Source organism: Stenella coeruleoalba (genome assembly GCF_951394435.1).
Source record: "Stenella coeruleoalba genome assembly, chromosome: 16".
NCBI classification, from domain to species: domain Eukaryota; kingdom Metazoa; phylum Chordata; class Mammalia; order Artiodactyla; family Delphinidae; genus Stenella; species Stenella coeruleoalba.
Genome location: NC_137162.1, coordinates 23,601,574 through 23,627,373, shown reverse-complemented (window position 1 = coordinate 23,627,373; position 25,800 = coordinate 23,601,574). Strand labels below are relative to the sequence as shown.

General features: G+C 42.9%; 1 protein-coding gene across 9 annotated transcripts in view; it reads left to right on the top strand.

The window, feature by feature from the left end:
- The window catches only part of SORCS3 (sortilin related VPS10 domain containing receptor 3), a 742,043-nt gene extending 725,358 nt beyond the window's left edge, over nt 1–16,685 (top strand). For 7 of the 9 annotated variants that reach the window (XM_079900511.1, XM_079900512.1, XM_079900510.1 and 4 more), the window contains 6 exons: nt 1,031–1,143; nt 5,208–5,339; nt 7,080–7,179; nt 8,163–8,268; nt 13,846–14,006; nt 15,273–16,685. In XM_079900511.1, coding sequence (XP_079756637.1) covers nt 1,031–1,143; nt 5,208–5,339; nt 7,080–7,179; nt 8,163–8,268; nt 13,846–14,006; nt 15,273–15,406 — 746 coding nt within the window. In that variant the 3' untranslated portion in view covers nt 15,407–16,685. Of the gene's footprint in view, nt 1–1,030; nt 1,144–5,207; nt 5,340–7,079; nt 7,180–8,162; nt 8,269–13,845; nt 14,007–14,777 lie in introns of all 9 variants that reach the window. The other 2 variants (XM_079900508.1, XM_079900509.1) reach the window with 2 other exon arrangements.
- Nucleotides 16,686–25,800: the final 9,115 nt, after the last annotated feature.

Below are 25,800 nucleotides of genomic sequence, written 5' to 3'. Positions count from 1 at the left end.
TTAAATTTCTTTTAAATCAAATTGTGCTTCTACCACCATCCCACAAACCTCCCACATACCCTAAAAACAGCCACTATACCAGGGTTTTCCAGAAAGTTGTACTGAGTGAGGTATGTGATCCTCTGACTCAGTCTGTATTTCTTCCACCTCACCCCAGGTGAGTGCCTTTTCCTACAACTCTGCAAACTCGAGGCTCAGCCTCTCTCATCGGGCACCTGGAAGACTTTAAGTAAACATTTTTATTGGAATGTAACTGGGAGTTTGGGGTTATTAGATGCAAACTACTACATTTAGAATGGATAAACAACAGGGTCCTACTGTATAACGCAGGGAACTATATCCAACCTCCTAGGATAAACCATAATGGAAAAGAATATTAAAAAGTATGTATACAACTGAGTCATTTTGCTGTACAGCAGAAATTAACACAACACTGTACATCAACTATACTTCAATTTAAAAAATTCTTTTTAAATACAGGGAAGTGCACAGATCATAAGTGTTTTAGCTTCATGAATTATCACAAAGTGGACACACCTGTGTACCTACCAATCCGATTGAGAAACTGAATGTTACCCACACCCTAGATACAGGGTTTTGACCTGTTTTCTAAGCCCCTGAGGCAGTTTTTCTAGCAGGGTCCATGGAACTAAGGGAAGGATAAGAAAGGCTTCATTCTAATCTAGCCCATTTATTAATGCTTTATTGTTGCCACTGCGTGATACCACCTGCAGCAGCAAAAGTCCCCTTCTTCTGGAGTTTCACAATTTTCTTGCATTTCAGGTAATGTTCATTTACAAGAAGAAGTCCTTAAGATTTTAAAAACAAACAAAAATGGTAGGAGCACAAATTTACTTCCAGTCACCAAATGCCACTTTTTTTTAGAAGCCAAGAGACAGGTTGAAAGGAAGGAATTTGAGATGAGGCCACATGAAAGACTGTGCCCTTTGCCTAAAGCACAGTGATCATGGAGTCCCCTTGCCTATAACACCCTCTCTCAGCCTCACTCACACACGCTCTCTCCTTGCAGAATACTTTCAGTCCCAACTCTTATCATTCTCTCCTAATCTGGATTACCACAATCCTGACATTCCGGAGTGGAGGCAAGATATTGCCAATGTGATCAAGCGGGCTCTGGTGAAAGTAAGTTGGCTTTTTCTTTGCTTAAATGTTTATGAATAAAGAACAAGATGCTGTGGTCCAGAATACATTTTCATGGATGCAAACCACCGTTCCGCAGTTAAGTAAAGATTATTTCTCTGTAAAAAGAGAGAGAGAAAAGAAGAATGGGAGAAGTGAAGGATGGGAAGTAAAGATGGAGAGATTAGGTGGAGAGAGACAGAGACAGAGAATCAATCCGGTGTTCAAGGATGGGAAATTGACCCCATCTTAATCCTAAAGTTTTCTAAGGTAGCAAATTGACCCCTTTCATGAAATGATGGCTGGGCCACTCACTGAGTCTTTACTAATATCATTCATTTAGTTGGCTGTTTGCCCACCAAGGTTTGGGGTTTTTTTGCTTGTTTGTTTGCTTTTGTTGTTGTTTTTTAACCACTCAGACTTCAAGACTCCCACTGACCATATGTGGCCATCAGAAGGCTGCAGGTCAGGAAACAGAGCATGGTAGCAGACTCTGGGGTTATAGAATTTGCCCAAGGTCATATTTTCCTTAAGACAAAGTTGAAAGTTGAAAGGGTTTTGTTAACCCTTTGCTCACACCTAGGCACTGGACTATAATAGCGAATAAAACATGGTCAATTCAAATGTAGAGATAAGTCTGATATGCAGCTAGTTCTATGGTAGAGGCATGGCCAGCATTTCAAAAGAGCACAGAGAAAAGTGCAGTTCACTCTGTCCAGGAAAGTTCAGGCTTCACACACATTTGTGATTCAGTAAGTACTTGTGAACTGTTAGAATAGTCTTTGGAGGGGATACTTGGACTCTGTTTTAAAGGACAAATAGTAGTTAACAGAGAGAGGATGATGTCTTTCAGGTAGAATGAACAGCGTGTGCAAAGCCAGGCTCTGTGGAAAGCACAGCATATCTGGGACATGACAGTTTAGTGCAGCCAATCTATAGGTTATAAGGGCAGGTGTGAATGATGTTGAGCAGGGATGGATTGGTCAGTTTGTAAAGGGTCTGAGAAGCCAAAAGGGGTTTGACATATATCCCGTAGGCTCTGGAAAGTGTTCTTTCTTTATTATATTGGGTTGGCCAAAAAGTTCGTTTGGGTTTTTCCGTCAGATGTTACAGGAAAACCCGAACGAACTTTGTGGCCAACCCAATATAGGTAAAAATTTCTGGCAATAGATTTATGTTTCAGACACCCATTCTGGTGGCAATACAGAGGATGGGCTCCAGAGGTGGGAAAGTGAATAGCGTAGGGGGAGGTTTCACAAAAGATGACCAGTTAAAAGGGTACTGTGATCCTGAAGAGGGACGATTCAAAAGCTACTCAGGCAGTTGAGCAGTAGACTTGGTGACTAATAAAATACAGTGTGGATGAGAGGGAGGGAGAAACTTTCTGATTTTAAGAGTAGGAAGGAGAGGGTTTTCCTTGCCATTGATCAAGATGGTGACTGTGTAGGAGAAACATGCTTGGGGAACAGTAATCATTTGGTCTTTTATATGAATTTGGAGCACGTGAGAAACAACTGGACAAAGATAAGCAAGAGAGTTGAGGATATGGATTGGGGATCGAGTGAGGTTTCCGTGGGAGGTAGCAATGTGGGAACTGAGGCTGTGGAGCTCTTTAGATCCCCCCACCCCACCCTGAGAGGGAGAGGGGCCAGGGCAGAGATGGATGCTAACACTTCCCAAGGCAGAAGAGAAAGATCCAGGGAAGGACACGGAGAAGGAGCTGCCAGGAAGGAAGAAGCACCAATAAAAGAAAATGATATGAGAGCGTTCCTGTGGGGAGTTGTCCACAAGAACTTCACCTCACATCTTTTTATAAAGAGATTGTTCCTAGAGAGGGATGAGAATGAAATTGGTCTTGTATACCTTCGACTGTGAAACATCCAGGATTGTGTGGGATTTTGTACGACTGGAGTTAGGTCCCTCACCAAGTGATGCACCCCGAGACCACTCTTCCCTGGGACACAGGGTCACACCAGCCACAACACTCATGGGCTCATCCCCTTCTCTCAACTGGGTGATTGTCTGACCTCAGTCTGGTCTCTAAGACTTACTTCCCCTGGTGCGGCGGGCCGTTTCCGACCAGCAGAATAACGAGCCGCCACACGCAAGATTCTTCTCGTATCACACTTTATTGGAGCACAGCTTGGTTGAAGAAAGATGGAAGGAAGACACCGCAATCCTATAGCAGTCTGCTTATATAGGGATTAAGAACATGTGTCGCTCTGTGATTGGCTTTCACCGATGGTGCGACTTGTGAGCCAGCATCGGATAGGTCGCTACTTTAAAACCTCATTAGTATACTTAGCGCAAGCGCAGTGGCCACAGGAAGGATGACTCAGCTTATTTCAGCTTCCTGCCGCGTAGCAGTTAGCTGACCGCGCCCTACACCCTGGCTGGTTAGGACAAGGCCATCTTGCCTCCCAGGAGGAAACTGAGGCATCTGGCAAAGCCTCTTCAGGCTGCACGGGGATGTCTCCCCACTTTGGAGGGCTTTTCAGGCTTCTGACTGCCGCTTGCTAGTTCTCTGCAGGTTGGCACTCTCTCTTTCCTGCATCACATTCCTAAGCGTTAACTCTGATCTCTAGTTCCAAATTAGAATCAGAGCTGAGCTAATGGGAGACAACCCCTCCAGTTCTATTCAGTCGAGTGTCTATTCTTTGCTCCAGGTCAGGCATCATTTGGAACAATGAGGTAGCCACAGAGTTCGTCCCCCGCCCCCCTGGAATGTCTGGACAAACATATAATAAGAAGTTATCAGAGAAAAGAATGTAGCAGACAGACATACTCATATGTTACCGTGGACATGATCTAAGTTCCTTTCATGGTAATCTGGAGGTGCTGGGGACGAGAGACGGACACGGAACAGGTCACTGCAGGCGAGGTAGTCAGGGTAGACTTCTTGGAGGAGGCAGGTGTTTCAGCCAAGTCAAAAACTATATATATCGTATTTGGATTGACAGAAGAAGTTTTGTTCTGGATATAAAGACCTTCCAGAGACACATAGGAAAGAACAGGCCTACTCTTTATTTACATGGGAGAACTCAAGAGTTTTGTTTTCTTAAGGAATTTGCCTTCAGACGGAAGCTTACGTTTAGTTTTTATCCAAAAACAATATAATCCTTTTCCTAAACACTCAGGAATAGAAAAATTCATTCAGTACTTCAACATCTTAACAGAACTTTTAGTGCTTTGTTTTATTTTTTATGTATATTTTTTATTTTTATAGAGTTGTAACCAAAGAAATGTGAGGTAATAGATCAGAATACAGCTGTCATGAGGTGTTTTTCCACATTGCCTCACTGTACTAACTATCATCTTAATGGTAGTATAACCATTATTTACTTAACTTTTTTGAATATTTGAGTCTTCCCCATTTATCTGACATAAATAATGTTCTGAGTGTTTCTTCCTCCATATGGCTTTTCCTATAGTTTGGATCATTTCTTTAGGACAAACACTCCAAGTTACAGTTACTGAATGAAGGGTCTGAATATTTTTATGACCTTCCAGTAAGTCTTTTGAAAACCAAATTGGCAATATGTATCAATTTTTAGTGCTGCCAGCAACAGTTGAGGAAACCTCCTAATTGAAGCCTCGCCAGTATTAGCTACTGTAACTTAACAAAAAATCCTGCTTTAGTAAGTGAAAACAAGAGCTTTGCTCTTTTTTTTTAATTTGCGTTTTCCCATGTTTGTTTATACCTTCTTATTCTTCATTTGCAGCCAGTCTGTTCATGTTTTCACCAGAAGCTCTAGTCCTCTTAGTGCAGAAAAATGGAAAATATGGGAGGAGCTTTTGCCAATATTGCCAGCAAACAGTATTTTGAAGATCATTTGTAGCAGTATTTTAGTTTCAGTACAAATGTATCTAAGAGCAGAGGAGGAAGTAAAACTAATAACTCTCTACCTAGCAGTTCGAGGGGAAAACAGAAAAGAAGCCTGGATATATATTGGAAACTGTGCCTTAAATGCTGCATTTAAAAAACTTTATAGTCCATATCCTTGTTACTGACTTGGGGAAGGCTGGCTCCTCCAGGACCCCATTCTTTGGTCTAAACATCTTTGCAGGTAACCAGCATCCCAGAAGAGCAGATCCTAGTTGCCGTGTTCCCTGGCCTCCCCACTTCCGCAGAGCTCTTCATCCTTCCCCCCAAGAACTTGACAGAGAGGAGGAAAGGCAATGAAGGCGACCTGGAACAAGTAAGTGAAAGAAAACTAACTTGGTAGGAGACTTGCCTCCACCTCATAATCTAAGGGGACACAAAGTATTTCCAGCCAAAAAGTGAGATGAGCCCTTTCCTATGGGTCCATCAGACCGTCACTCTTTGTCTAGCACCCAGGGCTTTGGAGAGCAATCAGCCTTACCTAGAATAAACACAAATGCATAAACACTGGAGCATTCAGCTACACAGGCAAGAAGAGTACCCCTGAAGTCATTCATTCCGACAGTTGCCATTCCTGCAACTTGCTCATGTCTCCCACCCAATGACTTGCTCTGGGGAAAAGAGATGAAGAGAGGAATTTGAGTTTCCCTATCTATTTCTGGGAAAATGTGCTTCCTGTCTTTAAAGATCCTAGTCAATAGAAGTTCTGCTTCTAGGAAGAAAACGAACTGGTTGTAAACATGTGTCTTTGGAAAGAGGTGGATTGCCTTATCTTGCTTTGACTAAGGAAGCAGCGTTCCCAAAAGGGATCGTGAATTACTGTCCTTATCAAATGCCATAGAGTTCTTGTGATCTGCGTACTAGCCTAGAAATGAAGTCAGTGGTGGTCCCATGGTTCTCCTTCTCTTCCTGCCGTTGCTGGGGTCTTAACTGGCCGTGCTTTGCTTTACCCTTCCATGCTCCTGTGATGCTAAGTTAGAAGTAGAAATAAGTGAGAAGGAGGCTGCTGAAAATCAGCGCGAATCAAACACGTTTGCTCCCATACGAGTTAATCGTTGTACAGATGTCTTCCGCATCCCTCTGCTACTCACCTGGCCGTCACCCCATCCCCACATCCATCCACAGTCCTCTGCGAGCTGCACAGGTGCCATCGTGGTCAGTTTCTCTGGAAAATGAAGCGGATCCTTTCATTGAAGGGCTGCATATTGAGATTGGCCAGATATAAATTCAGCTTCTCAATGCGTTCATCGCTTTTACAAGACCTCTTTACTCTGAAATAGGAAGTGGCATGTGCGAACTATATTTGGAAGCTACGATATCCATCCATTTAGATAAATAGGTAATTACGGTGATGAATAGCAGCTGTGATATTAAGGCGCGTACAGCGAGATAAGAGTTAGGGACAACAGCCTGAGTCTGCCTCAGCTTCCACGTGGGAATTACACAGTGATTAAATCAATGTTACGCGTTCTGAGACTTGCTGGGGAAAAGTAAAGAGGAAGAATTATCCCTAGAAAGGAGACAGCTTCTCCTTTAATGTTTGCCTCCCATTGTCTCTAAAAGGGAAACAGCAGAGGAGTGGGCTGGGGTGTATGTACCTGCTTTAATCCTGGCAGGGGCTTCGCTACCCTGTGAATATTGCTTGTTCAGATTAAAGAACTAACGGTTGGTCGGTTGACTTTCTTTCATTGGGACCCACAACAGGTCTCTCTATGGAAAGTTATACAGGCTTAAAAGGCACTGAACTGGGAGTTGAATGGAACCGCTATGTCTGTTGTCAACTCGAATTCACTAGGTGACTGTGGACACGCCTCTCTCTGTTTCACTCTCCTCTCCAGTATAAGCAAATAATAACCAGCTGTGTCCTTGGCTTCACAGGGCTCTAGGGGCTGGGAGAGCCAAATGGATAAAAATGTTCCAAAATCCTGTCCTCTGAGTGAACGTGGTCATTTTTTGCCTATTGACCCTGGTTTCTTATTCCATGAGGGAGCACCGTCACATGACATTTCTTCCCATGCAGCCTCTCTCTCTCTCTCTCCCTTTTTTTCCTCCCCAGATTGTAGAGACGCTGTTTAACGCTCTAAACCAAAATTTAGTCCAGTTTGAGCTGAAGCCAGGGATTCAAGTCATTGTGTATGTCACACAGCTGACTTTAGGTGAGTGCCTGTTGGGATTCGTGGTGGTGGTGGTTGTGGGGGGGCGGGGGGGGATGAGTATGGTGCTCTGATATCCTGGAGAGAAAAGGGAGGAGATAGTTACCAAACACTTTTCCATAAATGCCTGTAAATGGCTTTGTGTAGTGATGGCAAAGAAAGATTAATCACATCTTTCTTGAGACTTCCTGTTAAGGTGGCGAGAAGACTTTCTTAGAAGCGGCTTTGCTATTGAATTCCTGGATGATCTTGGGGAAAAACCTACAATTTCTTTGGGCTTTGGACTTTATTATGTTTTTTATCTATAACAGTTGGGGTTATATGAGGTAGTCCTCAGGCTCTCTTCATTTCTAGGATTCTCTGATTCAGTGAATCTTGGTTGGAAGACTAGATCAAATAACTTTAAAACTCTCTTTGATTTATAATGTGTAACTCTAAGTAGAAAAAGTGACCAGCTTTAGGTGGTTGATTTGTGAAAGGATTAAAAATGGCATGTCCCATTGGGCATCCACCTCTGGCTCTCTGGGAAAACCTATGTGCTAAACGTTTCTAATTAATAAAAACTTTTCAGATGAGGAGACTCCAAATGTACCCATCCAGCAGTGTTTTACCACAACAGTATAGAGGAAGAGATTGAAACACTCCATCAGTGTTTAATCCGGAGTTCCCAATGGGCCACCTATAATCATGTTGACAGGCAACTGGGCTGTCTAAGAGACAGAACATTCAAGCCCTATTCCTACTCGCCTTAGCTGTGTACAGTTTACACAAGGAGCAGCAAGTTTCCCCAGGCAGAGCAGATCCCTAAGAAGCTGTAGATCAGGGGTACCATTCTCATCATTGAAGCCAAGCTTCCTCTGCCCAGATAGCATGCAGGACAATTGGAGGCTGGATATAAGGATGGAGACCAGCTGGCTTCCTTTCTCCAACAGATACTCCCTCCAGCTAATAGCTTCCAAGTGAGCAAGTCTGTTCTTTCTTCCTAGCTCCACTGGTGGACTCCAGTGCTGGGCACAGCAGCTCAGCCATGCTTATGCTCTTGTCAGTGGTGTTTGTCGGCCTGGCTGTGTTTTTGATCTACAAATTTAAAAGGTATGTGCTACCATCACTCAGTTTCAATCGTGGGGCTAGATTCATGGGAGCTGATTCCTCCTGTAACCGACATTCCTAAACTCATCCTAAACAGGTGATTTTAACTGTCCCTGAAGCTCTGCTTGGCATTGGCGAAGAACAGGAATGGTTTAGGGTCAGGGAATAAAGGACCTTAAGAATCTGAACGCTCCCCAGTTTATAATTATGTTGAGTTAGGAAAATGAGGAGTAGCCTGTGAAATCAGTTAATTCTCTTCAAGAGAAGTTTGAGGGGTTTTCAAACCTCACCTAAGTTTCTAAATTAAGGTCTCAAATATTTAAGAGATCTTTTTCTACAGCTTACCACCCATTCAGGGTGGTTAAGTGGAGAAAAGGCAGCTGAAATCTGGTTATGCATATATGCATACACACATATTTTCTTATCTTGTATTGCTGATATCCAACATCTGTTTAAATTTGCATGCCAAAATATACAATTTTATACTCCTCCCTATTTTTCCTGTTTCTAGAGGGAAATTGATCAGGAAAACCAAACCCCACAGGTATTCAAAAGTTATTTTTGCAGGCCAGAGGTGGGGTGATGTAATAGGATACTTATTAAAGACAAGAAATTGAAATCAATAATTCTGTACCATTATTTGAATAAGGTAATACATCTACCAAGAGATATGCTGGTTAAGAGTACGAACTCGAAAATCAGACCCAATTTTAACTTTCAACATTTGCAGCCTTAGGCAATTGAATTTGCCTCTCTAAGCCCTCATTTCCTAATGTGTAAAATGGAAAAACAATAATACTTTGTAGGTTTGCTATATGTTTTCAAGGTAGTAATATCTATATCTAGTACATAATAAAAAATCACAAAAGCTAAGCTGCTATAAATAATATGCCTTCCAAAGGCTTCTCCTCTGTTACAAATTGGCACATAGTAGGGCCCAGACGTATCAGTGGCATAGAAATGTGCTTCATAGGAAGCCCGGGTAAAGTAAAAATATCATTAATTATTGTCAGATGAGTTTTGAAAGTATAACTTGGTCCTGGGAGTTTTTCTAGACGCTGAAGGTAATGCTTTTAGATTTTGGAAGAGATCAGTGATAAAGGTGTTTCACTCTACCTCCCCCGCCCCCAGCCCCCATCAGCTCTCCTCTAGTGGATTTCTCAGGCTTAAAAACACCAGTTTTACTCAATAGACATCTCAGCATTAGCCAAAACAGCAGGAATTCTTAAACACTCTCCACTAGAAGGACAGAGTGGGGTTTACCTTTCTGTTCAATTTATAGACCAGTTATGTGAGTTCACATCCTCTTGGATCAAGATGGGTCAACCCACCTGCCATGTTCCCTTTGAAGAAGGGGAAAAGCCTTCATATCCAATGAGTGAGCAAAGATTCAGTATAGGAACAGTCTGGTCAAAGCAACACCCATTTATGGGTGTACTTCAGTTACACACAAAGCACACTTTTGTTCATTCAAGGATTTGGTTGTGGGGAAGCCTGCTGGTTGCTGGGACTTGAAGATCAATTAACCCAAATGTATCACCTTCCAGCTCCTAGACCTGCATGCTCGCTGAGGACCAGGGCCAATAGAAGTCCTGCAAAGAGGTATTCGTGTCAGGTGTCTCCAAATTAAGACAAGATCTGCCCTGTGACTTAGAAAGTTTTCTGCTGTCTTGTAAATGTTGCTAAACTCCATAGACAGTCAACTTACTAATGTCGCCATCTCTTAATGTGCAGACTTTAATACTTGAATCTATGCCAGTTAATGGCATCTCTGAATTATTCTACCTCTGTTGTCCCCAGATATCAGCCGACCCTTTGTATGTCCCTGGCAGGGAATCAGGATACAGGAAACAAATACTAGTCAAACTGGATAAACGGTTTGAGTCAATTAAGAGTAACCAATCATCAGTTACCTTTTCTTTTCTAGCCACCTTTTCTGGAAGTTTCCCTCCCAGTGCCCAAGCCCTTTGGCTGAGGTCCTTTTGGATCTCCCTTTGTTTCTTTGGTCTCCTTTCCCTCCTCACCACCTGGAACTCCAGTGATGGCTATGTGGAGGGTGCATAGCTTGCTGACAAGTAAAGGTCGGGTTCTTATCCATGATTCCTAGAGTCTCCTCTGCTTCTTTCATTTCTGTCCAATAGAACTTTCTGCGAAGATGAAAACACTCCATAATCTATACTGTCCAATACAGTAGCCACTGGTATGGTGGAAACACTGAATTTTTAATTTTATTTAACTTCAATTAATTCAAATTTAAATAGCTACAGCTGACTAGTAAACACTGATGGCACAGGCTAGGGAGGGGGTAATTCTGTTTCTGTTTCCAGATCACCGGCCATGCTGTTTTCAAACCCCAAAACTTTCTCTCTGCCATCTCCAGCATTAATTCATTAAGCCATTAATTTATTCAGCAAACATTTATTGAGCACCTGCTGCGTGCCAGGCACTGAAAACAATCTCAGTGTCCCAAGTAGTCACTTAATAGAGGAAGAACAGAATTATTTAAAGGAATCTTGGGGATCACGGGAACTCTATTCTCCTTCCTCTGTTAAGTGACCACATTTGATCCTATTCTTGGATAGTGACTTCTATTTTGTGATGTCTTAGTCAATATAATTAAAAATCATTTTGAGATGGCTTTTATTTTCTGAAAACTCTTCCTAACAAGACCTTCTTTCTATACTGTAGGTTTGTTTTTTCTTATTATCCAAGAAAAGTTTTGAAATTTTATATTTCTTCCAGCCTTTTTTCAGTAAGGCTTTCATCACAGTGCAAAGCCTACTTTGCTTTTTCTAAATTCCTCCCACGGACTTCTAATACTTAATCATAGTTGGAACAAACAAATAAAAACTGAAATTTAGGGCTTCCATGGTGGCGCAGTGGTTGAGAGTCCGCCTGCCGATGCAGGGGACACGGGTTCGTGTCCCGGTCCGGGAAGATCCCACATGCCGCGGAGCGGCTGGGCCCGTGAGCCATGGCCGCTGAGCCTGCGCGTCCGGAGCCTGTGCTCCACAACGGGAGAGGCCACAACAGTGAGAGGCCCGCATACCGCAAAAGCAAAACAAAACAAAACAAAACAAAACAAAAAAACAAAAAAACCTGAAATTTATATAGGTGACTTGGATTGATCCATCTTACTCCTCTTATTAAAACTTACATGAATGTATAGCCCAAGACGTGCCTCTAAATCTCATTTCCCACCTTTCTTATCTACAAAAGCGGGGTTTAGTCTTGACTTATTGTCTCAACGGTCCTACAAGTGGATGTGTTAAGAAATAAAAAGCAATTTGAAAAAAATTTTAAATGCTGCAAGTTGTAACATAAAATTCATTCCCTTCCAACCATCTATTAAAAATATTGAAAAAAAATGCCCGTTTTCAGAGATTAAAATAAAGTGAACAGTCTTTATAAGGGCAAATGGATCCAAATCCTCACAGGTATCAATCATTAAAAAAGCAGGAAAGGGGAGGCAATGACCTCTGGCTACAGCTCTGAAGTACCCAGACTTGTGTGATCAGGAATGGTTTGACTGCCCCCAGCACCTAATAAATATTACAGTTGATCCCAACGTTCATGAGTAATATGTACTTTTATGATTAGAAGAAATCTAAGTCGTTAGGCTGCCTTTCTATTTAGATAAGAAGAAATTAAGGGCCAGCATGAAATTTTAATTACACACATTTAGAGGAGCCTGTGGTTTGCTGCCTCACATAGAATCTCTTCACTTAAGGTTCTTGTAAATTATAGTAAGCAGGTTTAGACCAGTAGGAGTCAGGAGGACACCTCCCTTAATGTGTGGAAAGCAGCCATTAAAAACACGAAAACTGGACATAAATGAAAAGTAGAAACTGTCCATGTTTTAAACATATTTTGGGATCTTTCCTTCCAAATTAGCTATGGAAGACCTTATTAAATGCCTCACATTCTACCTCATTGTGGGGTTGGAGTAGGGAAGGGAATGTAGATGCTCGAAAATACCACTGGTTGGCACTAGGGCAACAGAGGGATTCTGCACAGAACGTTCTGGTTTGGGGTAGGTGTCAGATGTCTCAAGTTTTAATAACATCTATGCCGGTAATCAGCTTCATGAAATGTCTGGACTTCAGACCCATTTCCCTATCATTTAATGAGGTAAGAGAGGGCTCTTCTACCTGTAAAATTCTAAGATAAAAGTGTGGTTTTTTTGTTTGAGAACATAATATATGAAAATAGAAAGAGCATAGGCTTTGAGGTCATTTATTCATTTATTTGACAAATACTGAACGTAAACCACATGCCAAGCACTGTGCTAAGTTAAGTGTGGAGCAGTGAAAATGGAAAATGTAGACCTTGCAGACACGGGGCTTTTTGTGGGAGAGAAAGACAGAAAACAAGTCCACACACATAGCCTATTCCATCACCCTAAACCAACACCCTATTCGTTTCTTTCATAGACCCATCCCATAATTACATATTTATGATGGGAGAGAGTGGGTGGTCAGGAGAGATTGGGTGGAGATTGGGTGGTCAGGAGAGGCCTCTCAGAAGTGACATGTAAGCCAAATTCTGAAGGACACCGTCACGAGGAGAGTAGAAGGAGGTGTGTTACAGAGGGAACAGTTGATTCACCCCTCGTCCCCAAGGTGGGGACAAGTCTGATGTATCAGAATCTTGAAACTCAAAAGTTTGGGTTTCAGACCAGCAGCATCAGTACCACCTGGGAACTAGGCAGAAATGAAGAATTTCAACCCATCCAGTTCAGGCCCATAGAGTAACAAATGCATTTTAACAAGAACCTGGTGAGGCATAAGCATATTGAAGCTTGAGAAGCGCAGGATTAGAAGAAGTCAAAGGAGGCTACAGAAGCTGGAACACAGTGGGTCAGGAGATGATGGAGATGGGTCAGGAGATGAATACTCCAAGCAGATTTCAGTTTGAACCTACCTGCTCCTCCTACCTCAAGTCTGTATGCCTTGTTTCCAAACCTCCTACCTTTGTGTCTTTGAAGGAAGTTATTTAGCTTCTCTTAATCCTTGCCTTAATCCTCTCCACAATCCTAAAAGAAAGCTATTGAACAGATGAGGAAACTGACTATGGAAGTATTTAAGATACTTGGCCCATGGATGGTGTTCTAAAAATGGTAGCAATGGCTATAAGTCTTTTATTTCATGGCTATTCATAAAGAAAACCAATGTGAATTGACAAAACTGATACAAACTTAGAAAAAGCTGTCTTCACTATGATACAGCCTCATGAGTCTCAAAGTCCAGCCCCTTTGTAAACGTAATAACTGGTAAATGTTTTAAGGGTTTTAGTGCACACTTGGTCGATAGCATTGCCCTTCTGTTTACACCTGCTGGTTTTGTGCCTCAGAAGAAGGTGCATGTCTCCGGGAGTTCTGTGGCTTACATCTCCCCTGGGCATCTGGGTCTCTCCTTGTGTTCACTGGCCTCATGGGGACAGTATCTGGGTGGCCAGCCCCTTTCCCTGACACTGGTCCTGTAAATAGCTTCTTCCTCCACCTTAACACCCAGGATTTCCCAGTTGCCCCAGTCGGGCATGCCCCGTGATCGTAATCTGATTTTGCTCTGTCCCATGTAGGAAAATCCCCTGGATTAACATCTATGCTCAAGTCCAGCACGACAAGGAGCAGGAGATGATTGGGTCAGTGAGCCAAAGTGAAAACGCCCCCAAAATCACACTCAGTGACTTCACCGAGCCCGAGGAGCTGCTGGACAAAGAGCTGGACACCCGGGTCATAGGTATGTGTGCTGGTGTCACCAGGCTCCTGAATCCTCTGTTCTCCAGACCCTGAGTCAGCCAGCCCATGTGGCCTGTCCTTCAGGCAGAACTAGTCTGGAGGATGGGGGAGAAACCAGTTGGCTACAGCGACATAATCATGCTTTAAAGTGTCCGCCACCTCTGACCACCTGAAATTGGCAGAACTTTCTTCTCTTAGAAGTAGATCAAGATCAAAAGTGCTGGAGTCTGAGTGGGACAGGGATGAGGCCAACTATTACTGTTGGACTTTCTCTTTATTTTTTCTATAAAGCAAAAGCATTATACATCCCAATAATTACGTGAATAGGAACTCTGCCATCAGATAGCCCTGGATTCATTTTCTTGCTCTACCAGTCTTCTAGCTCTGGGACCTCTCTGTGCCTCATATTCCTCATCTGTGAAATGGGAATGATAGCATCTGCCTTCTAAGATTGTTGTGATCATGAAATGACATATATCATTAGCACAGTGTCTGCTACATAATACGTGTTCAATACCTGTTGGCTGTTAGTATTGTGATCAGCAGAGTATAAGATGGCAAGGTATTGCCCCTACCTTGTGTGCTGGGGTGGGAGATGGCAAACGTTAAACATAGGTAAGATAAGCCAGTGAACTGGTATGATAGACTACCCAGGTGCCCTATTGCATAAGCACACGTTAAGGTGGCTTGGTATTTAGCAATAAAGAAAGCACAGACCCACGCCCTTGTGACAGGTACATCCTTACCTCCCTCTGTCTTCTCTCCCCTGCAGGAGGCATTGCCACCATTGCAAACAGCGAAAGCACAAAGGAGATCCCCAACTGCACTAGTGTTTAATACCAACAAGCCACGTGGTCAACCATCTTTCTGACTTTTTATTTCTGATGGTTCCTATTACACTTATTATGGAAAAATGAAAATGTCTTTTTTACCTTTTGTTTACCAAGGGCCCCTTCATAAATAGCAGGCAGACGCTTCGCTTTGGGAGGCGAAGGCATTCGTAACTGATTAAAATGAGACACGAAGAATAAATGACTGTATTTGTGCTAAGGGCAAAGGATGCATCTTCCCATGGCTTTCTTGCTTCATTCTGCCATTGATAGCGCGAGGAATCTTGTTTTCCTTGCGGTCTTTCTTTCTTTTTATTTTTTAAGTTGGGTTGGCTTTCCACTAACCTCCCATCCTCCCCCCACCCGACACAAGCCCAAATCACCAGTACCCGCCTCCTCCCTCCCAGCACGCACCTAAAACGTAAACCATTTCCCAGTTAGGTCTGCAGGAGGAAGGTTGGTGGGGAGTGAGCGTAGCTGCAGGAAGCGTGCACACCTGTCGGAAGAGGCCCTGCCCCGTGCATGTCCATTGCAAGCTGCAGATGGCTTATTGTATATAGTTACAATGTAAGTAGCTCTTTATTTCCTGAGAAATAATTTAATGTTTAGTAAAAAAGAAAACAGAAAAAAGAAAGATGCGTCTGTTGGCTTATGCACTCACCTTCAGAGCTGACCCACCCCCAGGCCTGCTTGACGCTGGGTTCTGGATGCTCTGCAGTTGTCTGTCACACTTAACTCTCGCATCTCTGTGTCCCTGCCATCGCTGGTTTCTATTTCTGTATATAAAGGGGGGAGGGGGAAGGGCTTCTTTGAAACGCCTAGCAAAGGAAGGACGAGAGAGACATCATAGAACCTGGGTGTTTTTTTTGTCCCATCAGTGATGTGAAAGAAGTTGCCAGAGGAAGCCCACTACAGACTTCTAACTGAAACCCATATGGGGAAACAAGGCTTCCCCTCCAAAAGGATGAGGTTGAGGATAGCTATCGGCCTGAGGTTTTCTCTAAAGAAGCCAGGCAGTGGATCTAAAAAGATGACGTTCTGTTTTCCGGTTGGATTCCGTGGAATTGAATAATGCTTATGGGGAATTCTCTGGCTCTTCTTACCCCAGAAAAGTCCCTTGGGCACTAGGTTAATCCCAGTGAGTGCCTCAGCCTGGGAGAAGTTAGAGGTGGGAGGGAGTTGGCCTTCGTGGGATCCTGTGACCCTGCAGGCCCCAGAGGGGTGTAACCTCTAACGATCTTAGTCAAAGTTGATTCTCGCAGAGCTGTGCCGCTTGCTCGTCAGATGTACACAAGTACAGAACTTCCTTAAAGTCAGATGTCTACCTTCAGTTCCCTGAAGGCAGTTCTAGCATCTGGGGCGAGTGACTTTCAAAGCCAGTGTTCTCTTTTCCTGCACCCCAGCCCGTTCACACGGTTCATGTGTCAGTTCTTTTTAGGAGGGTCACTTTAAGCCATGCTGTAAGCATTGTTTTCTTTTCAGGATCAGCCTGAGCGTACTTGTTTTATAAAAATGATACACTGTATATATATATATATATATATATATATATGGGAGAAAAGGCTGAATTTTTTACCTGTTCATTTTTGTGGGATATTGTTCACATCCTTCTCTGTGAGACCCTGAGAGAATGTGACCTTGAGAAATCGGACTGGCTACATCATAGATCAGAATTAGGAATATTTCTAAAGATCTTGCTTTTTCGTTTCAAGGGTTAAATGGGGCAGACAATTGCAATACTTGTACTAAACACTGGAATACAAATGCATGAGTCATATCTATATATACAGTATATGTACATATACTGTTCTTGGTTTTATCGTTCCATTTGAATATTTCTACTGTAAAAAAAAAAAACAGACAGTGGTTTTGAAATTGTTGAAAATAAATGTATTTTTGTACATCAAAGCTATATACCTGGCTGGGAGTTCTCTCTCTGGGCAGTTGTCTTGATCTGTTGTATTATTTGACTATGGCTGCAATAATGCTCCGTGGGAGAAAAAAAAAAAACGACTAGCTTATGACAACATATACTGATGTTTTGCTTGTGAGTCTTCAGGTTGGCTGTGATTTGGGTGAGCTCCGTTGGGACTGACCAGGCTCTCCTGGGCTAGGAGTTTGGATGCAGGCTTCAGTTGTTTGAAGTCTGTTCCACGAGTTGTCATCATTCTGAGACCAGCAGCTACCCAGGGCATGTTATTTTCATGGTGGATTACAGAATTCCAGGTGAGGCCAGCAGCATACTCTATCCTCCAAGGTGTGGCTCAAGATGGCCCCTCTATTTACTGTCACTGACGTTCCATTAACTAAAGAAAACCATATGGCCATGTTCAACATCCGTGAGCTAGGGAAATAGACTCCGGTGCAAAGCATTACTAAATTACATGGCAAAAGGTGTGGATATATAATTCCAATCTACGGAGGGTAAGAAGAATTGAGAACAATAGTTCAACCTCTTCTACCTACTCAGCTTCTGTGACCCCCATGGGGAACTTACGTTAGATGGCCCATTTGAATCAGTATCCAAGTTTCCCATCTCAAATGAGCAGAAGTCTTGGTGACCCCAAGGCCTTTGAGTTCGACACAAGCTCCCAGTGAGTGGTAGAGGTGGGACTCCAGCTCAGGTCTTAAAGATTTCAACAGGAGAAATGAAAAGAGGAGAGGAAACCAACATGACATATATCCTTTTTTTAAACCTTTTTTATGCTGTTTGAAGCATCAAACCAGCAACAAATCTCTTTCCTACACCAAGTAAGGAATTTGGAAGGAGGTGTAACTGGCGGTCTTGTACATTAGCTAATAATGGAATGTGAACTAAGTGCCTAGAATGAGGGCTGCAAGTTAGAGTTTTAATAATTTATTGTTCAAAAGATGTGATAAATTTCCATGGATCCCACAAACCCAAGAAACCAGAAGTTTTGGTCAATAATTTGCTCCCATATTTTGGGTACTGACTGACTACTCTGGAATCATATTTTCTGAACTCAGTTGAAGATACAGGATTAAACAAAGGTGGTTTTCTTTCAATTTGTGAATGTATTTAAAAATTGTGTATTGTTCTTGATATAACTTTTCTTGAGTTATACTCACCTTTTAAAACAATTTCCATTATGTAAGTACCTTCCTCAAAGATTGAGAATGTCACATGGTACCTCTAAAAGAAGCAGTGAGTTTTGGGGTCGAACTCCAGTGGTTTATAACATAAAGTGCCTAGACATCTTTAAGGGATTTTTAATGGTTTTGAACTTCCCCAATACTGTGAAGTGTCTAGTAGTCCTATCCCAAGTCAAAGGAGAATTCGTTTTTGCTTTCCATGAGATCTGAGTTCTTCCCATGTTAATTTTATGTCCCGGTTGATAAAATTGCTCCACCAGAGTAAAGAGGAAGAAAGTGAAATAAAGTGGTAAAACAGTGTGAATCAGTTGGTTCATTTGGGCAAAGTCATGCTATGCATATAGCCTCTGTATCCACCACCAGCATAGGCCTGTCAGATTTCTCAGTAGAAGGCAGGCAAAAGCAGACGGCAGAGGGTGTGATTGGCTTTGCAGCTAGTTCTCTGCAGGGTCTCTCACCAGTGTTGAGGACAGTCTGCATCAGAACTGTCTTCTCTAAGGCAGTTCTAGACCGGAGAAGTAAGCTTGCAGAAGTATTCTGGGGCTAGAGCCCAGCTATCAGCATCATAAGCAGATTCTCTGAGGACTCTCATGTGTACTAAAGTACAAGAATAACTGCTCTATCTGCCACTAAAATAGTTCAGGGAGAGTTACAGGTAAAAGTCACCTCCCCTGGCTCCTGTTACCGTGATACAAGGCACGTTAATCTACAGAAGTGAGAACAGCTTCCAGATTTGCTCATTTCCTCCTGGGCAACAGCTGCAACTGTGGGAGAGTTGCCCGATTGAGTTACCTAAAACAAATCACAGTATGAGTCAGGGTGGTGACGGATTGTGCCTTGGAACAAGTATTAAGCCAGGAATTAGGAGATCTCTGACTTTTAGCAAGTCGTTCTAGACCACAGTTTCCTTATTTGTGAAAGGAAAACGCTTTATGACCTGCCTTACCAACTAGTTCTGATTTCCAGAGACGTGAAAAGCATACTGCCAATTCCAAAATTATAGAGAGATGACTAGTACTTAGGAGTACTTGAGAGAACCCTCTTCTGTAGAGGGATAAACTGAGACTCAGAGAGGAAAGTGATTTCCCTAAGGCTACACAGCAAATTAGTGCAGAGCTGAAGATAGAATCCATGTCCTCTTTACTGTAGGGCGGTATTCTTTCTACCACGCACCTCCCCAGCAAATGCAAAACTGATTGGACTGCCCATCACTGAGAGTCAGTCGAGAGCCTGATGGATATGACAACGTGGCCCCCGTATTTACAATGTCCAGGACGCTTTAGAAGCTAACTTCCCGAGTGGGCTCATCATTCAGTGGCTCACGACCCTCCACATGCCATTGCCCTGCTGATGCACTGGTCTAGTTGCCCATGACCTGATGCCCACACTTCCCTCACTGGACCGAAATAAGGCTGCTCAACAGACAGCTGCCAGACCCCAGCTTCACACACCGCGCTGCTCTCCTTTCAAAGCATTTGGCCTTGTTCAGAGGGAAGAAGGCCAGAGAGCAAACATAAGCAATGGGAACGCCTCATCCTGACTCACACCCCAGATCCTGCCAAATTCTCTCGTCTGGTCCAGTGGTACTGCCAGAGGGGCCATGTAGTCCAATGATTACCTCCCAAAGTGCTACTGCCTCTCGCTGTCCCTTAAACTTAGTTTAATGACTGCTAACTTTACAGTAGCAGAGTTAAATTGCTCTTTGCCTCTGTGTTTTCAGGCTGTATATCATTATGAGATACAGGTTCATTCAGAGAGGAACCAGTGGGACATCGTATATGAAAAACAAAAGAGAGCCTCTGCTAGTGTTCAATTTACTTGGAGACTCAGATTCTCAATAAAACTCGAGTGCACTGCTTTTTTAATTATCTGAGAACCAGAGGGGTAAAATGACATCATCAGGGTCCAGTTTCCCATCTATAAATTGAATATAATGACATCAACCTCACAGTGTTGGAACCAAGATCAAATACGGTAACTTGGATAAACCCAAAATAACTAGACCTTGACAAATAATGAATTGAATCTCAGAAGCTCTAGTATTGTGCTAGATCCTTTTCCTCCGTCCTTCCTGGCCTCAAGTTCTAAAAAGAATTCAGAATTACTTGACATTACGTCTCCCCCATCTGGAAGAGATTTTTGGTTAAAATCCACTGTTTACACCTTGTTCCCAAAAGTCACTGCTTACTTTATTGCTTTTTGTTGTTGTTGTTAATATAACTGATCTAATTTTCCTTGGGTCGTGTGGAGGGGGCAAGAAATGGACACTTGTAATCAGGGCTACCAGAAACGCCTCATAAAATTAAAGACTGGAGGCTCTCAGGTCCTGAACCATGCTCAGCCTTGCTGAACGTGGCGATGCCCTGCAGAGAGCCACGCTACTGGACAGAAGCAGTTCGGCCTTGCTTGTTTATGGTTTTGGCTCCTTTATAACATAACTTGCTTCTTATGTACACTCTCTTCTCATACAAAGTTTTTGTGATGTACATTTCCAGGTCCTGGGGTTCCTCAAAGCCTCTCTGAGGGTCACTGACTTGAGTTCCTTTATCTTCATACATTGAAAGATAATCAGATAAAACAATTATTTGTAAAAATATACCTTTTATGTAGATGGACGTACCAAGGAGATGGTTTCTTGCCTTCAACTCTGGTCACAGCTCAAGGAGAGCTCTTTCAGAGAGTGAGCACAAGACACATACTTTACAAAATGTCAGCAAAGACAGAAGAAGATAGATCATGACAGGCACACATGCCATCTGTCATTATGGCTTAGTCTCCGGAGAACAGAGCTGTTTGCAGCCATTGGAAATTAACTAGATAAAGTGGGGCCTTCAGTGGTTTGCTTCTGAGAAAGTATGTGGTCTGTTCCCTGAAGAACAGAGACTTCTTCTGCTGAGGTGTCTGTGCCGAAGCATCCCAGGTGCTAAAGGCTGCCGGGCCCCAGGGGTTTCTCCCCACAAGAAGGCCCTACTTCTCCTTCCTGGAGCCTGTCCCAGAAGCTTCTAACTACAAGGCAGGCTCTTTTGTTGCTTATTCTCCCTTGCAAAGGGGTATCGCTGCCCATGTTCAGGAACTGGCTGCAGTTAGAAATGTGTCCAAGCGTGGTAGAGGGGAAGAAAAAGGAGGTCATGCAGAAGCAACAGAGACGAAACAGAATTGCTTTTCTTGTCACTAATCTGTCTTTCTCAGTTTCTAGGTAGAATCAGCTGGGAAGCACATAATTGTTTCCATAAACAACACACCTGGTCCTTGGAAAGCCAGGATGGTTTTCTTTTGCTGACCTTCCAAAATCTTATGGTTCAATTAGAGAATTGCTAGGATTCTTCCATTGGCAGCTGGGACATTCTGAGGGTGGTGTGTCAAGGGGAAGAAGAGGGGAGAGATGAGGCTAGAGAAATACAGTTAATCTTTGTCAATTACAGAGCTCTCCTTGACACATTCTTATTTCAACCTGTCAATTTCAGATTCTCCTCTGTGAGGGGAAGATACAGATGCTCCCCAGATTTCTAATCTATTTATAATGGTAACAAGACAACTCTAGCCAGTATGTGCTCATCGTGAGCTAATCATCCTCTGCTATGCCTTGTGCCTCCTAATTAGTGGCACGTTGGTTGCCTACTGATCAAGTTGGAGCCTCATCCAGGCGATAGGGAGGGCAGGTAGCGGGAGGAAAAGCTCCGTGTCCAGTCGAGCTCAGATCTTGGCAGGATTTCTAACAACAGGTGGGCTTCACAACTTGACTTGAAATGTATCCCTTTTAAAGAGGCAGCCGCTGCTTCCATGGGTGCTAACAGGAACATGGCAGGTCTCCAAACATGGGTCTCCTTTCTGTCTAGGAGCTTTCCATAGCAAGATGCTGTCCTTCCAAAACCTCTTGGCTCAATGATATAGATGCAGCAAGTGACATCAAGTAGAAGAAAAACAAGTAGGCACCTGTAGCTGAGAATGGGGCAAGATCCTTTTCATTCATTTAAGAAATATTTACTGAAAACCTGCTCTCTGCCAGGCTCTTTTCTAGACAGTAGGACTATATCAATGATCAAAACAAAATTTAGTGTAACCACATCTTTTTTTAATCCAAACTGGGACACGGTCGGGGGTAAATGGAGCACTATTAATAATTACTCTGGGAAAACAAGCATGACACAGGACTGTGTGAAGCAAACCAGGAGGTAGGGTCACCTTAACATAAAATTCAGAGGGAACGTAAAATCAGAGATGTGTCCATGTTACATTTGCCTTTGAATTGTTTTTTCCTTTTCAATCCCCTACCCATAGATGGAAATCCAATTCTCTGAGCCTAAAAATTCTTTACGGCTATCGCCTACCAGCTTTGGAGGATTTGAAGGCCTCTCACTGGGGTGGTGAACTCGTTCATAGTCAGAGGTCAGTGAGCATAGCTTTGGATGGTTTTTAAAAAGATATTTAAAATATTATATCAATTAGGATTTTGGTTGCAGAAAACAGACACTGATCTTGGCTGATTCCAGCAAAATGGAATTTACAAGAAGGCTATCGGGAGCCCACAGAATCAACTCAAGTTTGGAGACCATAACTTGGAAAGAAGCAGGAGCTAAGACAGATCTAGAAGGATCAAGAAGCACAGGAGTGTTTTCTGGGCAGATAGCATCTTACCAGGGGACTCTTCTCGAATGAAAGAATGTCAATCATTTCTTCTATCCTCATGTTACTGAAGATGCAAAATTCCAGATAAATTTCCTAACTGGTAAAGTTTAGGGCACATGCTCACGGCATGGTACAGTGAGTATTATGGGCTGAATCCTGTCCCCTCAAAATTCATGTGTTGAAGCCCTAACCTCTAGTACCTCAGAATGTCATTGTATTAGGAAATAGGGCCTTTAAAGGGGGGTGTTTAGGGTGGGTGCTAATCCAATCTGACTGATATCCTTATAAGAAGAAAGTAGGGCGCAGACACCCACAGAGGAAAGACCACGTGAAGTCATAAGGAGAAGATGGTCATCTAGAAGCCAAGGAGAGAATCCTCAGAAGAAACCAACCCTGCCGACACTTTGATCTCTGACTTCTAGCCTCCAGGATGGTGACAGAATACATTTCTGTTGTTTAAGCCACCCAGTCTGCGGTCCTTGTTATAACAGCCTTAGAAAGCTAAACGGTGAGCGTAACCATCTGGGGGGATAAGGCTGTATTTCCCTGGCTTTTCAGATGGGGGTAGAGGCATTTGGATTTACTGTTCCACTTGGATTACGTACACTCGGAGAAAAACGATCCCTCCACCACCACCACAGGAAACAAGTGGTTGGCTATGAAGCCACAATGGATTCTGGACAGAGAATGAATGTCCACTTCAATAACGTTTCAAAGAAGTTTTGAAATCACTATTCTTACAATCTTTATTGAGCACGAACTAAGAAACTAAGTGCCGGGTAGTATGTTAGGTGGTTGGAATTTCAGGTATGAATATACGACCCCTCTCCTGGCCTGGTAGAACATTCTGCAAGTACTCAATTTTCTATCACACTTCTTTGGGGGACAAAGTGCTTTGATAATTTAGAGACAGTTAACAGAGAGCTGTATAGGGATGATCCTTCCACCCAGAGGAAGGATGGTGGTAAAATTTAAGGAAGAATTTGCAAAGGAAATGGCATTTACACTGGGCATTAAAAATGTTGGAATTTGCTCACACTTTTTTTTCATCTAGCATCCTTCCTTTCCCTTCTTTCTCGGGCAAAGTGATAGAGCTCTAAACGTTGAGGCAGTGGCAGAACTGGAGGATGAATGGGAATGGGGGAACAGTGGGAAATGGGCTAGAAAGACAACTATGAAATAACAAAAAAAATCAGAGATTTAGAGTTAGAAAAATGTTGACCTTATTTGCACAGGGTAGTTTGTATTTTCTGTATGACTCCAAATGTTTATGATGAGCTTGTGTTCATTTCATAATTGAAAAGAATAAAGAAGAAAGTAAAGGTCACATCAAATGTTTATAATGGTTTTCCAGATCTAGTGGATTTCAGGGTATTTCATTAGAGTCCTTTTTAATAAACCTTAAAAAAAAACCGTAAGAGATTGTTCTGCAATACTGATTATTAAGCATAGTTAAAATAAGAACATTCATAGGTCAAAGATGGACAATAATTTCAAGAGACTTGTAGCAGAATATCTGCTAGAGAATGGTTTATTGGTCTTTATAAATGGAAAAAGAAACTAATTACTTAGGTCTTTCACAATGAGTGTTAAAGATACAGGAAATCATTACTCAAGGTTCTTGGCAAAAGAAATTGCTCTTACCTTGCTCTCTACTACTCTTTTGTTTTATTCCTTTAGCAAAAGCAGATAAACTTTTTTGTCGAGCACTTTTGCTGGCAACATCCCATCTGTAGGTAATTTGCCATTGTTAACGCTGGAACTGAGCAACACCAGTTAAGGTTTTAAGTGGTCATCAAACACGGTGAGAGATTCTGCGTGAACTGTCAGGTGAAGAACTCAGCTTGAGGAAGGCATTGCCTGGTGCTGGAAAACATTTTAAACAGAAGGGAAACTTGGACCAAATTTCTCCCCTGAGCTTTAGCACCCACCTGACCCTGTGATACAAAGGGTGACGGCTAGAGCTTCAGAATTGGAACTACAGAAGTCACGGACCTGGATGCGACCACCCACGTGAGACGTCAAACAGGAGGTGAGCACGTTCAAACTAGCCCCACCAGCTTTGGAAGGTAGGCTGCTCTTTAAACAATTTTTCATTTATAGTATTTTTTATGAGTGTTTATCAACGTATCATGCAACTTTCCTTCATTCAAGTGAAGGCTGTCCCACTCTGAGCTCTCAGAATTCAGGGATCACGTCCCACCCCGGACTCAGCTAGGGCATTGCCTCCACGTCTGGGGGCAGAATCATGATGTTATCAGAAGGATTTAGCCTTTGCAGGGCTTACGTCTTGGTTCAGTTCCAGCTTCTGCATTTACTCCCTGTGTGGTCTCGGGTGAGTCTCTCATCTCCCCAAGCCTCAATTTCCTCCTTTGTCTTATGAAGAAAATAAGATAGAAAGCATGGAGCTTATGATAGGTTCGGCATAAATGAGCATTCCCTCTGCCCCCCACCCTTCTTCTGTGCTTTCCTAGGACACCTGTATGACAGGGCACAGAACTCCTTGCTAAGGAAGAGGCAGCACAGGAAGGCTCAGACCCCCCAAGAAGTGTTCCTCAGCCCCCTCGGCCATGGGGGCTCTACTCCAGCCCGTTCATCCACCCAGAGCTGCCTCCCCTCCCTTGTGTAGGAAACAATGAAAAACAATTAGAAAAGACAGCCACTAAACCAATCCCCGGCCCGTGAAAGTTTACACCTTTTCTTTTGTCGAGTCGCAGAAAAGAGCCAAGGTATCAATAATTTTGTAGAGGCAAACTGAGAGCTGGGACAGTGAAGGAGACTAGTGGCCTGACCGGTGACGTTGCTGGTGGGCTGTTGGAGGATGAATGCTGCATTGCTAAACGCAGCCATGCCTGCCAGTTGAACAGCTCCTTTGCTTTATAACAAATCCGACACCAAGCAAGGTCCTTCCGGGAGCCTATCATTAACTTTGCTGTTATGGTTATTATCAACAATGTGCCAATTTTCCTGCATCTTTTAAAATCTTTCAATTATGGCATGCTAAGTTTTTTTCCCTCTCCTTCTTTCTCCTGGCCTCTCCCCTACACCCCCCCCCAACCTTCTTCCCCAAATGCCAAGATTTCTTTTCTTTCCTCCTCCCAAATTGTTCTCCTTAGAAAAGAATGGCCGTGACAGGGCTGAGAACTCGGCAGGATTTGGCATCTCTGACTGAGGAGAAAGAAATATTTGTATATTATTCAGCGTCCTCCAAGTTATTCATCAGAA